General features: G+C 35.3%; 1 protein-coding gene across 3 annotated transcripts in view; it reads left to right on the top strand.

Moving 5' to 3' along the window:
• The window catches only part of PHF10 (PHD finger protein 10), an 18,690-nt gene extending 3,008 nt beyond the window's left edge, over positions 1-15,682 (top strand). The window contains exons 2-12 of one of the 3 annotated variants that reach the window (XM_030236582.2): positions 1-107; positions 667-797; positions 1,600-1,677; positions 3,089-3,222; positions 3,334-3,483; positions 4,595-4,704; positions 6,112-6,265; positions 8,707-8,862; positions 13,623-13,731; positions 13,995-14,183; positions 15,455-15,682. In XM_030236582.2, the coding sequence (XP_030092442.1) occupies positions 1-107; positions 667-797; positions 1,600-1,677; positions 3,089-3,222; positions 3,334-3,483; positions 4,595-4,704; positions 6,112-6,265; positions 8,707-8,862; positions 13,623-13,731; positions 13,995-14,183; positions 15,455-15,540 (1,404 nt within the window). In that variant the 3' untranslated portion in view covers positions 15,541-15,682. Of the gene's footprint in view, positions 108-666; positions 798-1,593; positions 1,678-3,088; positions 3,223-3,333; positions 3,484-4,594; positions 4,705-6,111; positions 6,266-8,706; positions 8,863-13,622; positions 13,732-13,994; positions 14,184-15,454 lie in introns of all 3 variants that reach the window. The other 2 variants (XM_030236581.2, XM_030236579.2) reach the window with 2 other exon arrangements.

Raw genomic sequence — 15,682 nt, 5'->3', positions numbered from 1 at the left:
GATGACACAGAAGAGAATTCCAATGATGGCAGCCAGCCATCCAAAAGACGACGTATGGGCTCAGGGGACAGTTCTCGAAGCTGTGAAACTTCCAGTCAAGACCTTGGGTAATACTGTTTTTTACAATTCCCACTTTTTATTGTAAGTCTGACTTTATTGTTCAGCATGCTGAAGTATTAGCTCTTTATTCATTATTTGTGTATTCTTCATGCATCTTTACAAATTGAGGTGATGTCCTATGACTAGCTGGATGTCTATTGCTCCCAGCATATTTTAAGGCATTTCGTTTTAAAGTGCCACAAAAAGTGTTTCTGATTTACAATCAGAAGCACAGTTTACATGTTTTTAGGACATTGCATACTTGAATGAATTTTGACTCTGTAGTAGTTGCTTTTCCTGGTGTCCTCTGCATTATGATGGATATCAGTTTCTTCAAATTCTGTCCCTTAGCATGTTGATAAATGGAGATTTAGAGAAATATATGTGAGGTTGGGTAGAACAAAGTGACTCTTGAAATGGGTTAACAGGATGCAATGTTTTAAAGTGCTTGTCCAACTTTGTAGTTACTGTTCATTGACATATAAATGGGAATTACTGAATTTCTAGAATGTAGGTAGTATTCTTAAGGATTGTTGTGATTTATTGTAACATTATTCTTATGTTTAGGTATAGTTATTTTCCTGCTGAAAATTTGATAGAATACAAATGGCCACCTGATGAAACAGGAGAATACTATATGCTTCAGGAACAAGTCAGTGAATATTTGGGTGTGACTTCCTTTAAAAGAAAATATCCAGGTAATTATTTTTAAAGTCTTTCTTCTAAAAATTTGAATTCTTAAACAATTTGGATGTAGTCTGTGCTTCTTTGGTTATAGGATGAACTAACTGTTAATAAAAAAGACCCAGGAAAAATAGACTTAGATTATACTTATACTTCATATTTTCATTGCTGGAACTATAATGTATCCACTGGTTTTCAAAGTAATATAAGATTTTGTGGTATTGCCACTGAAAATTTGCAAACAAGTCTGATTTGAGGCTTAGATCAACAAGTACTGTTTGAAAACTGATGTCAATTTTATTTTTAGTGATTTGTTGATGATTTCTTACTATCACTGGATCTCTGTATTCTGTTTCCTGAATTGTGGCAACATTTCTACACTGTGGAAAAATATTTTAAAATATGTTTGTGAAGATTATAGTATTTGAGCCTCCATTATCCAGAATTGTCACTTCTGGCTCTTTGGGGAATTTATTTTTGAAAGTTATGGTAAAAGAAAAAGTACTGCACTTTCAGTGCTTGGTAAAATTTTCTGCATCTGAACCTATACATCAGGTTTCTTTAGTTTATATGTAATCATAACTAGAGGCAGGGTCTTGATCTACTATAAGTCAAGAAAATTTGTCATGTTCCTACATTGTTTGTTAAATTTAAAATTTATTTAAGAAGTTGTCATGTTTCTTGAAATAGCAGTAAAATACAAGCTCTAGCTGCCTGGAAACAAAACTGTTGAAATACTTTGGCAGTGTTTATGGGGGAGTTTCAGTTACTGCACCCATTTTTATTTCTTTTTTTTGGGTTTTTTTTGAGATTTAGAAAGGCGAGATTTATCTCACAAGGAGAAACTCTACCTCAGAGAACTAAATGTTATCACAGAGACTCAATGCACCCTAGGTAAGAAAACAAGTTGTTAGACTTCTTATTACAGTATAAAAAGTACGGCACTCTGAAAAAGAGGTTCAGTTGGTAGAGAAGAATTGCATCCCTCTGAACTGCAAACAAATTCTGAAATTAAAACTGGTTTATTTTTGGCTTAATAACTTGGCCTTGTATCAGTATTCCAGATTTATTATTACCAATATATTTTGGATCTCTTCTAATTACTTAGAGGGGATTTTTCTATATTCTAAATTAACTTGTAGAACCTTTTTCTCTTAGAAAACAGACCACCATAATAGTGTGGTCTCATTCATATACATTATATATACATACATACAAGGTGGTATATATTGCATATATATGTATCAGAGTGTTTTTATATATGTTAGTCTTACTTTGCTGCATTACATTGGAGGCCTGCAGAAATCAGTGTATCTTAAATGGTTCAGCTTCTATGTTAGAAATTAGAACAGTGTGTTTTAAATCACTTGACTATACTTGAAATGGATTGATGTAATTTCTTAGGCTTTTATTGAAAGGGCTATTTTCTTACTCTTCTGATATATGTGATTTGGACATGTAGAGTTTAAATTATGGTGCCATGGGTTTTTTTCTGTATATCAGGGTCTGTGAAAATGTAATGTCATTTTATCTGCAAACAATCTTTAGTATACCACCTTTATTTCTCACCTGTGAGCTATTTTTTTAACTTAACTATGCATAAGAGAACTATCCAATTTTTATTTATTGAGGTAAAATGTTTCATTCTGCCTCATATATCCAATAGAGATGTGTGCTAACTACCTCTGTTTTTAAAATTGTAGTTATAATCAGTGGTAGTGACATAAATCATTCCATGCTATTGTCCATGTCAGGAGATTAATTGTGTTGGAACCTTCAGGGGAGAAGATCTGCAATGTAGCTGCAAACTGAGGCATTCTGACTTCTGTGTTTGAAATGCTTTAATTGGGAGTCAGGAGTCTGTGTGCAGTTTGCTGCTCTGAATTGCTCTCCTAACAATTCTTCCCTGATTTGTATAGAGACTTTATGTAAACCTCTTAATTTCAGTAAAGGTTCTGCAGGGTAATGAAACTTCATCAGCACTGGAAACTGAGACTACTAACAGTACGCAAGATCCCATCTAGAACAAAGGTTCTGCCTCACGAGTGAGTTTAAGTAGGTGATTGAGTCAGTGTGAAGGGGTCTGTAACTGTAAGTAATGACAGGAACCTTGGGTACAAGCAAACTCCCAGTCAGCCTTGAAAGCTAAATGGCACAAGTTTGCTGCTACTTGAGAAGGAAAAGCATTGTGCATAGCAGGTTGTTGATTTTAGCTACTCAAAAACTTTGAGTCTGTCATTGTGAGATATAAATAACCTACAGTTACTTCTGCCAGATAGCATCATTATTCCTTTATTTATTTTAGGTCTAACAGCTTTGCGTAGTGATGAAGTAATTGATCTTATGATTAAAGAATACCCTGCCAAACATGCGGAGTATTCTGTTATACTGCAAGAGAAAGAACGGCAGCGAATAACAGATCATTACAAAGAGTATTCTGTAAGTAATTACTACTTAAGTGAACTAAATCTGCAATGGGAGTGTGAGAAAAGGTTCTTCTCGAACTGATAGTGAAATGTATGTGAATTAATGTAATTATTTTTATTCCAGCAAATGCAGCAGCAGAACACACAGAAAGTAGAAGCCAGTAAAGTTCCAGAATATATTAAAAAAGCTGCCAAGAAAGCTGCAGAATTCAACAGCAATTTAAACCGAGAGCGGATGGAGGAAAGAAGAGCCTATTTTGATTTACAGACACATGTAGGTAGATTTGAATTTCTTACCAATTGTGATGAAGGAGCTCCTTGCTTGTTTTAGTGAAGTTTGTTTTGTTGCCATTTTAGCTATTTTCGGGGGGAGGGAGGGTGATTATTTTGTAATACTGCTAAAAATAATAATCTAAATATATTTAACCTGCAGACTTTTTAAACTTGAAAATACACGTCTCAGAAAGCTCTAAAAATCTCAGTGTTACTTTGGTATCATGTCTTTATTCTTGGTAGTAGTAGCATAAAACTAAGACTGTTGTTTCTTCATATAAATGGCTAATTCTTCTTTTGAATACCTCCAGAATTTTGTGTGACAATACCTGAAGTACAAAAGAAAACTATTTTACGCGTAAAAGTGTTCTTGTCAATATTATGCCCTTGTTTTTTGTTAGGTGTTATATTATTTTTGTGTTACATATGTTGCATGCCTCTGTGCTTGATTAAAAAAAAAATTATCTGGCATTTTGAAGCAGTGCAGTTCTGCTTCTGTAGAGGCAGTAAATCAAAAATTTTCTTTGCAAATCGTTACGTGGCAGACAATTACGGAAAGTTTTAATTTTCCTGGTATTGACCATGTTAGAGGCAAGATAGTGGTTAATTACTTCTATTTCCTTCTAAGAGAAGGAAGGCTTATTGTGTAAGCTTCTCCTTTCCATTGTGTTATGTATTTATTTTATTAATGGATTTTTTTAATAGTACAGTCTGGTTTCAGAATTAGATGGACAGGTTCTTTCTACTCTAAAATAATATGGAACAACAGTGATAATTCTTGCTAAAGATGCCAGTCACAAAGGTTAATGTTTACTGTTTCAATTGCTAGATTTTAATTTCAATATTATTTTTGATAGTGTACTGTTTAAAGGGGTCTTACCTAATCTTTATTCAATCCAAAAGATACTTAGGTATTGGATTTAATCCATTATACTGTTTTGGGATCTCTTAGAATTTTAATGCATTGAATTTCTCATGGGAGAACTCAGGTAGCTGTTCCAATTCAGTAAAACTGGCAAGTTAAAATAATACTTGGAGAAGTATTTGGTGAGGAAGGCTCAACTGTGTGTATGTGAAAAAAAAATGTCATTGTTTTATATTAAACAATGCAGATTATCCAGGTGCCTCAAGGAAAATACAAAGTCTTGCCTACAGAGAGAACAAAGGTTAGTCCTTATCCAGTGGCTCTCATACCCGGCCAGTTCCAGGAGTACTACAAAAGGTATTTTAAAAGCATTCCAGCTGCCAATTCTGATCTGTTGCACTGATCTCTTTTGTCTCCATCTAGCAGGTGGAAAAGATTCCGCTGTCTTTAACGTTTCAAATTAATTTTAGTTTTAGACACTTGATAGTCTTCAAAGATGCATAGTATGACAGCTGTTGTTAAGAAAACAGTACTGACTGCAAGAGCACTGTCTTTGCTGATGTATTGCAGTGCCTGAGATTTAGCCTGCTCAGGTATTTACCATGGTAAAAAGGGACATTGATTTCACTTCTGCCACCCTCCTGTTTACTTATCATTTGCCTCTGCATGTGTGCTAAAATTAATGTTTTTGTATCAAAGTGTTGTTATGCTGGCTTCTGATCATGAGTCTTGCTGTTCTGTTTTGAATTTTTAGAAACTCTTTTTAGAAAAGTTTGGTCTTGTGGTTTAAGTTTGATGTTGGATTTGTAAGTGAGAAAGACATTGCAAACTGGACCTTAACATTTTATGAAAAATGTGTTACTTGACTGTTGACATAAATTTAAGATTTTACTAGCAGTGTGCTACTGTTGAACAAATCCATACAGATTTGAAGATTTTGCTGAAGTCTTATTATTGTACAATACAGATGGTACTCATGCTACATGTGCTTGGTTTTCTGTAGAGAAGCTCTTTGTCTGCATGTGCCTTGCTCCTTCCAGTGTTCATACAGCCCACCCCAAATTTGCATGTTACAGGATGTTCCTGAAGGACTTCAATTTTATTAAATCAATTGAATTAAAATTACTTCATGTTATTTTTATTTTGCCCTAGTAAGCTGTTAGTGAAACTGCTTTTCCATCTTAGTGAAGGACATGACCTTTTATAATATGCAGCAAAATAGTATCCTGTTCCTTACAATGCTTGTCCTCAGCAGTAGGAGGACTTCCCCTTTTTTCTTAGTCTTTAAGGTTAAACGGGTGGATTATGCATGTTGAGCTGTATCTGGCCATAAGCAAGTGAGATTATACCTTTACATTCATCTGAAATTACATTTTCTTGTTTTCTTGCATTTTTTTGTTCGCTCTGTTGTTTCCTTTGCTTTGGACATGTTTGTGTGCCCTGGGTTAGAATTGTACACGTTATGGGGCACTGTACATGGATTAAAAAAGTATATGGTCTGTTGGGCATAGTAACATGGATTGGGTAAACTTTGTAAATTGTGTTCCATGAATATCTTCTCTACAGTGAAGACAAGTAGTATACATGGCATCATGTTGGAGAGGCAAAATTAGTGTGTTTCCTTTGTTTTCAGGACTGCATGGTTTTATGTGCCTTCCTGGAAAAAAGGAGACTGTTTCTTATCAAAGTTCCTGTGTACTGTATGAGTTAATACTTATGCATAAAGTACACATGAATGAATGCATTTTATTTTTTTAACTTCAGATACTCTCCAGATGAACTTCGTTACTTGCCGTTAAACACAGCCCTCTATGAACCTCCTTTGGATCCAGAGCTGCTTACACTGGACAGTGATGGAGATTCAGATGATGCAGAGGAAGGGCGAGGTGATGAAAAAAGGAAAACCAAAGGCAATTCGGTGAGACATATTGAAAGTATTCTTGAACAAAAAAATGCTTTTCCTTGACTTTTGTTAGTGTAATTAGTTTCTTAGAATCTTTAACATCTGCAAAATGAAGGGAAGACCTTTTTTAGTACTTCTGTTTATTTCATGACATTGCTCTCCATTGCTTTTTGGTTTTGGTCCATTTTCAGAGTAAATGGAGCAAATATTTCAGGCCTTTTCTTCCTTTTTATAAATTTTCTTTTGTTTGTTTTGTTTTGTTTAAAGAAATTTTGAAGAAACTTCCCAGTGCAGCTCTCCATTATAGCCTTTTTCCCAAGGGCAAGTTGCTGGTATTTCTGAAGAGAATGAATATTATAGTTCAGGTCACAGTGTATTTTGCTGTTGGAAGTCTCGCAGAATCTGTCCCCAAAGCAGAGGTGTTGATAACCTCATAACTTTTTTGTTTTGTGATGTGGAAGCAGCAAGTACTAAGTATATAAACAGTAACTTAATTCCAATTTAAAAAGAAGGTAAAAAACATTGTGGTTTTTTACTTTAAAATACATCTTTTAAAAGATATTTATGTTCTCTCCGCTTACGCAAATGCAAAATTACCTGCTAGCTGACTCTTAAGGGAAACTTTCACATATGTACCTTGATAGTGCTTTAAATGCTCAAGAGCCAGCTTAGATTCAGATTAGCTGAGTACAACAGAACCATTGGTGTACTGTTGCAGTTTGTATGTTGGGGACAATCTCTTTCCAGAAGCTTAACCCTAATTTTAACAGCAGTGGAATGTCACAGTGCATTTAGCAATTTCTGGTATGATTGATGAACATGTTTGATGTTGGGTATGTACAATTCTAAATTTTGTAATGTAAATATTTATCTTCTTTGAATTTTGTAAGATACTTATAATTGAAGAAAGGAAGAGGTCAACTTGTAGGTTAACAAAAAGAGAAAGAGGTGTTTAATACACTGTTTCTACTTGCACTTTTTTTGAGAAGAAGAAATCATAGAAACATAGCATCCTGAATGTCAATTCAAATTTTTGATTTAATCACACTCCAGCTTTTTTACAGTTGGTCATTTGGTGTTTAACCATTTTTTCCTAGTTTCCTTTTTCATTGACTTCCATTTTCATTAATGGTAAAGAAAAGTAACTGGACCAAGCTGACTATCCCTTTGATTTTTCACAGAGGCTCAGAAATCCTTTTTTTTGTGACAGAATGCAGAAGAAAAAATGTCCCTGAGTTTGAATACTGTAGAGAAGTGTGGAAGATTGATAATCAGATTCCTGTGAAGTAGTTTTGGCTGTGGGAGCAGGGATTCTTAGCTAGTTAGTCATTGAGGGGGGCATATAGTTCAGAAAAAAACCAGAGGTGGGACTGGTCAGATTTGGATTATCTAAAATTTGTCAGATCTCCCTGATGAGTGCCACAATACACTTTATAACTTCTCCTTTTTCGCACCTCCCCTTGCTCCATTGTTGGAGTTGGTAGCAGTTTTCTTTTCTGTAGTGTTTTAATGGGTCTGACCTAAATAACCCTTCCCCTGGAATACTGGTGAAAGGTACCATTTCTTGTTGCCATATAGCTCCATCTGCTTTTGTGTTACACTTCGCCATTTGCTCTGTGCCTGTTTTGTCTGTTTTGATTTTAGGGGCTAGGGCACAGCCTGATTACTATTGTGTTTTTACAGAGTGTGTTTTAATGTAGGGCACCATTGTTATTTGGCCTCTTGGGTTTTATTGTAATAAATGTGAGTAATCACACTGCTTCCTTCTGGAGCTTTTTGGAAGCCTTTATTAACACTTCTCTGAGAAAAGTCTTGTGCTGCTGCTCTTAATTATGCCTACATTGATCTCTCACCATCTTTGAACCTCTTCCCCTCTTTCTTGCCTCCTTATTCCTCAAAAAAAAAAAATCTTGTACTACAAAAAAAAATCTGTTGTTTGGCTCTGTATTAAGTATGGAAATGTGTTTTGCCATTGATGGCATTCTTCTGCTGCTGTCCAAATTAAATACTTAGATTGCTCCTGGTGAAAACAGTAGGTGACAGTGGCAGAAAAAAAAACCTTCATGTGTTTAATTTGTGGCAGTCCCTGTATGCTTTAAATGCATGACAAGGGCACTTTTAACTTTTTGCTGGCCCTTTACGTTTTAAACAGCGTATTGCTGATTTGTTGATTTCTTGCTGATTTCTAATGAAAACACCTCAGAGCATTACACTGTTGTGCTCCCCACACTGGTACCAAAATCAACTGCAAAAACATGACTGCTGATGCCAGTCACTTAAACCAGAAAAAAACAGATAATGAATGTTTTGAACAAAGGTGTTCTAGATTGTGATTAACCCTGTGCTTTTACAGAAGGAATGACATATCCTTCTCTTACCTTAGTTCTAAGGGGCATAGGAAAGACTTGTTTGTCTATCCAAAAAAAAAAAATATAGCTATGGTATTTTTATTATAGGACAATTCGTCTGGCAATGTATCTGAAGGTGATTGCGCCACAGACAACCAGGAGGATTCTTTTCAGGGAAGACAAAAAACAAGAGACAAAAGTGCTACTCCAAGAAAAGATGGTTCCAAACGTTCTGTATTACCCAAATCAGTTCCTGGGTACAAGGTAGAAGAAAAAAGCCCCTGATTGAATTTTACTCACCAGCTTCTTCCTGAAGTATTTGGTTTTTTTAATAATGTGGAACTTCTGCTTGCTGTACTTCACTAGCTGTTCTCCTGTTGTGTGCTCCATCTGTTTGCTTCCTTATTTCCTTTTTGCTTATATTTCGTGTGGGGCTTTTCTTTACCCTAGCTGTACAGTGGCCTCCTATTGGGTTAACTTCTTAGATTCATAGCAGTAATGCTAGAAAAATCCATTGTGGATTTACCATTGGAACTCAACATCTTTCTGTCTGCTTTAACATAGCAGTCAGAAATATGTGCCAGTTTGAAGCTAGCATTCACTCTCTTACTTTTTTTCCTATTTTGTATGGCAGCATACCAAGAGATCAGTCCTATAAAGTGCAGCTGTATGGCTGAGCATATTGTTACAACATGAATTTTAAATACAGCCTTTTATCCTGCGATATTATGATGTATAACATGAAAAGCAAAAAGCTTGCTACAGCTCTGTAGGCCACACTATGTAACCCCTGTAATACTATTTGGAAAATAGCTTTTTATGTAGTTCATACTGTGTAGTAAAGTTTGTGGGCAATATGCTTTTATCTAAACTAGAAACTTGGTGAGGATGTTAAGACATTTCAGGTATCATGCAGTGATTGCTGAACCTAAGACCCCAGTCTTCAGTATTTCTATATAATAATTTAGGAATTATGATAAAAATACTTTTCAGAAGAAGTGGGAATTGACATGCATTGTTTATATGTTACTATTCTGCATACTGAGAGAGAATCTGAGTAAACTGTGACACATTTAAAGCAGGTAATTGTCTAGTCCTGTTCCACTGAGAGGAATGAGAATTTTCCATTGACTTAAATGGGAGCAGGAATAGATCCATAAAGAGGGAAAACACTAAGTTAAGATAGGGTTGGGTGTTTACCAGTGAGGAATGCTTATTGACAGTTATGGGACAGGGAACATTTTTGTCAGTGACAAGTTTGTACATACTGAGAATCTGTCTCAGTATGTGAGACAGTTGTCTGTCTCAAAAGTGAGCTGTTGATGGCTTGCATTTTATGTTTATAAATATTTACTATCTGTGTTTACCAAGTTAATAGTAAATAAACTATAACTTAAAATAAGAAGCTAATTTCCAGCAACAATTGGACTGCTTTGATAAATTTCCTCTACATACAGTAGAGGAAATCTGTACAAGTTCATAACAGACAGCAAGCTCCAGTTGCATTTTCTGTTTTCAGGAACTTATTAAGAAATGTGTGAACTGTGTAGATTTAGAATGTGGTTACCACATATATATATATATATATATTTTTATATGTAACTTTGCAAGAAGTTGTAGACATAGAATGCATTTCAGTATTCCCATGAACACGAAATCCAAAGATGAAGGCTGAAATTTTGCTTTAGCTTTGTTTAACTTGACATTAGAAATTGTGTGCCACTAGTTTACAGAAGCTTCACTTAGCTGCGAGATGCCCAAGTGTTTGATTAGTTGAATCTATTTAATGGCCTTATGAATGCATAGAGAGAGAACTGGTGGAGCAGAACTTTGATTTGACCTAAAATTGTAGAAGGGTAGTAGTAGTATACGGCACTGCATTTTGAAAATGGGTTCCCACAGCAATTACTTACTGAGTCAAAGTCACTGATTCTTTCACTAACAAGGTCTTACTATAACTTACAGTGCCTCATCTTTACAGTGTCAGCATACATTGCCTGCGTTAACCGTCCGGCTGTTGTTAAGTCAGGGGTGGTGATGATGTGTTAGGAGGGTGAGAAGATTGGCTTTCTTGTTTGTGGGAACATTTGAAATACTGCAATAAGACAAATTACATGAGCTGTTTTAACTGGCAAGACAGAATGATTCTTGTTTGTGAGTTTATGAAAACACCAGATAACAATATACCTACCATATGTGCCTGCATATTAAGGCACTTTGAGCCGAAGGCTTAACTGACTCAAAATGTTTTCCCTGTGAAATCTTTATAATACTTTTGTTCTATATTGTTCTCTAATATTGGACTATTTTTGTAGGACACTAATCTTTTGGTTACGTGTAGTTAAAGTTGAGGGATAATTGCTATGGCATCAGCATGTATATGTATAGCCACATTATGAGTATTACAGGATTCCATACATTTCCACTGAGTTATTTTCAAGTAAAAGAAATACTGTATTTTATATGGAGTCTTTTTTTATTGTCAGTTCTTTAACAAAGAACGATTAGCATGTGTTTTACATTTTGTCATGTTACAAGTAGTGAGTCTGTTGCTGCAGGACTGACTGCTACAATTGCACACACAGGGTACTGTTAAAAGTACAAGAGATGTTTTTGCACATAAAACTGAAATGTATTGAATATCTTTATTTTGCAACACTTCTCTTTTGGGTCACTGTATATGAAAATGTAATGCTTTGCATTCAGAATAGGATGTTATAAAAATGGTGTAGTTGGAAAGCTTACTTTTGAGAGCTGCAGCACAGCAGCATGGAAGTGAAAACCTACACATCGCAGTCATCATTTTGACCCTGCATTCATTTTCTTTTGTATCGTATCCCAATAAGATGGGGATATCGAAAGCAAAATTTACTCCTAATGAGATGGGATATTGTGACTTCCCCTCTGGAATTGACAGATGTTTTTAATAGCATTTCTGAAAGCCATTTATGGTGGTAGAATGGAACTGGATTAAAATGTGAACAGTCTTGATTTTTTTTAAATTTTTTTTTTTGTTGTTGTTGTTTTTTTTGTAAAAATACTTCCATACTGTTGGAACTTCATTCTTAAAAGGCTGTGATTCTCACCCCCCCTTAATATGCACAGTTTCAAATGAATAAAGGTTAGTGAACTAAGACTAGATGGAAGCATTGTTAATAAATGCATCTGTAGCAATATCTACCTTGAGAGTTACATGTATCAGAATGTGAACTGCACACACCTGTAACACTTGGCTGTGTCCAAAAAGCAGCTCACTTGGCTGGAGTACTGGGGAGTATACTGTTGTATATTAAAGGCAGTAAAATACAAATCTGTAACAAGCCAGAAGTCTGATTAGAAAAGTTTGCTTGTTATTTTGGAAATGCTTGGTTTCTTAGATTACAATACAATTTAAAAATGAAAAATAGCCTAAACAATGGAAGGGTAAATGCTGCCACACTGACAAGGTTTAAGCATGTGCCACTTTTGTTGGGAGGAGCAGGGTATAAAGGTATACATGTAGGACACGTAGTATAGTTAACAGTAAAAGAATTTATGCATGGTTTTCCTTCCATTATATTTATTATTTGTAGAGATGTTTGTGTGTTAGACTTCTTTTACTGTTTTATTATATTTATGTATATAACAGGTTGACTTTGCTTTTTTAAAATAAATAAGCAAAAAAATGTCTATGAATGCCTCTGTCATCTTTTGAAGGAAGTTACCTATAAACATTTGGTGTGGTGTTTTGCTTTCTTGAATAAAACTCCTTAGACCAAACAATTTGATGCAGGCTGTAGCCATGTTTTGACATAAAAAGCACATTGAAGACTTCAGAAAATTTAAAGCAATGCATCCTGGTTTTAGAAATAAGTCAAGAGACTAATTACCTTGCTAGGTACTGTCAAAAACTGGCTGGGGAAATAAACACACTTGAAGATAAGTTGTATTGCAAAAGATCTTTGTACTTTTATTTGTTTATTTATTTATTTATTTTGTGTTTTCACTTTTTAAATATGTTTTAAAATTAAACCTCATTCTTCTCCCCACGAGTGGTTGGTAGTTGACTGTGATTCTTCTTACTGACAAGCTGTTTAGAGCCTTCAGCTCCCTCTGCTAGTTGGGTCTTTCCAGCAGCATTGTTTTTAAACTGGTGCTAGTCAGTTAAACATCAGTGAGTACTACATAATTTGTAGCTTACATTTCTCACTGAGTTCATTGTGCAGCAGTCAGAGCTCAACAATGTAACTAATGCCATGTTTCTGGAATTCAGAATGGTTTAATTCTTCCCAAGTCCTCATCAGGATGACACTCTTGTTGTATCTACAGAGTTGATGTAAAGAATACCTAGGTAGATGTTCCACATTTTAACAGCCTCCTATTTCTCTTACCCTTTAAATAGATCTCATGGACCCAGACACACTCTAGATGAGAACTTAGAAAAATTATAAATGTAAAAATCTAGTCAAATGCAAGGCTTTTGTTAAATGATTATGACTGGATACAAGAAGGAATGATAAAAGGAATACAGCCCTGTACACAGCATAGCTAACCATATAATTTGAAACAGAAGATTAAAAAAATCAAGTTTATTGCTTTTATAATTAATTTTCTATATGTAGGGACAAATGTAATGAAAAAAGCCCCACCTAGATACTTCCTTCATATACAGGAAATCCACACAGAAGTTCATAAAGAGTATTCTATATTGGAAGAATATTGCTGAAATTTTTCACCCTATGTCACATTTAGTTTACCATGAGGAGAATGTTAGCTGATGAATTGATAGGAAGAGCCAAGTACGTGCTTTTGATCCAATTGGATTTACATATAACTCACTATGTATGACAAATGCAAAATTTTATGTAGTATAATCTATGATTTTTTTCAGTGCTGCTGCTTGTCAGTGATTGTCACATGTTTCAGGGTTCACACATCCTGACAGATAGTTTATTGATTTTAATAGTTAAGGAGATAGATGACATTTCCTGTTGAATCTGTAAATTCTTCTGGAATGAATTTATAGCCCTCTTCTACCCTTCCAGCCAAAGGTCATTCCAAATGCTATATGTGGAATTTGTCTGAAGGGTAAGGAGTCCAACAAGAAAGGAAAACCTGAAGCTCTTATACATTGCTCCCAGTGTGACAACAGTGGTGAGTATCTACAATCCACTAAGTCGATTCCTAAGGATCCAGATCTGTTTGTGGACATATTTAGTGTACTTCGTGTGTAGCAGGAGTTCAGTTGCCTTTTCTGTCCTTTGTTATGACCCCATCTCTCTTTCATGTTCTCTGTGCTCACACTGTGGGGTCTCACCAGGAGGTGAGCTAAACTTCATGTTTGGTAAAAGCAAACAGTCTAACTAATTTTAAATTTCATTTCAGGCATAAAAGTAATAATACTGGTTTTAATCTAGGCCACCCTTCTTGCCTTGATATGACCCCGGAGCTTGTTGCTATGATTAAGACTTATCCTTGGCAATGTATGGAGTGTAAAACGTGCATTATATGTGGGCAGCCTCACCATGAAGAAGAAATGATGTTCTGTGATGTATGTGACCGTGGTTATCACACTTTTTGTGTGGGGCTTGATGCTATCCCTTCAGGTAATAAAGTAAGAGTTACTTGTTCCCTTCCCACTTCCTCTGAGTCCTGGGCTCATTCTCAGAATTAATACATGAACTAATGAATTAATACATATTCTTTTGAAAGAATAGTTTAAAACAAGTGTGAAGGGTAAGAGTAAGAAACACTATAGGAAAGCATTCACACTAAAGGACCCAATTTTTTTACTAAGCTTTATTTCTGTATATTGGGTTGTGCACAATTAAACCTCCCAATTCCTGTGCAGGAAATATAATTGGCTTTTACAGCATAACCCAAACAGGCTCACTCAGAACTATGTTTTTTCCATTTCCACAGAATATTGACAATAATTACCTCTTTTCATTGAAGAAACCTGTAAAAGAAACTCTCTTGATGCATATTGCTAGAGTATAGCTTTCGCATTAATTGTGCTGTTTTAGCTTCTAAATTAAATAGTTATCTCAATTTAATATTTGTAAATATCTCTTTAAACCCTTTCAGTCTCTTTTTTATTCTTAAACATCAAAACTGCAACAGAAGTACCTACATAGGTAGGCAGGCAAGCCAGTGGCTTTAAATTGCCAAGTCAGTCATATCATGTGGCCAACTCAGGGCAGTAGAAAGAAAATAACAGGTGGTACTGTTGCTTTACATGTAGTTCTACATCCACGGTAAGTTCATGAATGCCACATTCAGTGGCAGTGACAGTATTCCCTGGACAGTACTTAAAACACGCTGTACTGCCCCATTTTGGGAAGCACTGAAGCTAGCTGACATTTTTGTGCAGGTTCTGTGACTGATTTCACTTTGAGGCTGACCTAAGAATATAATCAAAATAGATTATATGTCTACAAAACTACAAAATTACCAAAACAGCCTTTGATTCCAGCTGCTGTAATAAAAAGTTAAATGCTTCCCCAGCTGCCATTGATTTCTGCCCTGGGTAACTTCACAACCTTGAACTGTAGTCATTCACCTGAAAATATGATCTGCAAACTCCAGCAGTGTTTGTAAAGCTCTTACCTAATAACCACCTCTTTGGAGTGCTTGGCACTTCCTGAGGTACATGAAGATTGGTGTAGCCAGTGGTTACACATAATGAGTCTGCAAGGAGTGTGAATTGTGTATGCTGCTTTATAGAGAAGATGCTCAATTTTAAAAGCATTTGTTGTTTGCATTAAAGGAAATACTGCAAATAGATAAACACCTAACAGAGAGGTGAAGGGCTGCCTAAATAGGTAAGAGAGTAACAAACTTAGTTTCCCAATAATTGATAACTTTCTTTTCTTAGGTCGCTGGATTTGTGATTGTTGTCAGAAAGACCCTCCTGTACCCAGAAGAGGAGGAAGAAGGGGGAAAAACAGCAAGGAGGGCTAAGAAAGCCCTAAAAACTTGCTATCCAAAACTTAACTGCACAAATTAAAGTGATACTCTGGTGCTATTTAATCAACCACTCTATAAGAGGAGCAATACCACTTTTTTTTTTCTTTTTACTAAATAAACTTTGTCTATATAGTGA

Source organism: Serinus canaria, chromosome 3, assembly GCF_022539315.1.
Source record: "Serinus canaria isolate serCan28SL12 chromosome 3, serCan2020, whole genome shotgun sequence".
NCBI lineage: Eukaryota > Metazoa > Chordata > Aves > Passeriformes > Fringillidae > Serinus > Serinus canaria.
The sequence above is the reverse complement of the archived record's forward strand: the minus strand, read 5'-3'. Positions and strand labels throughout refer to the sequence as shown.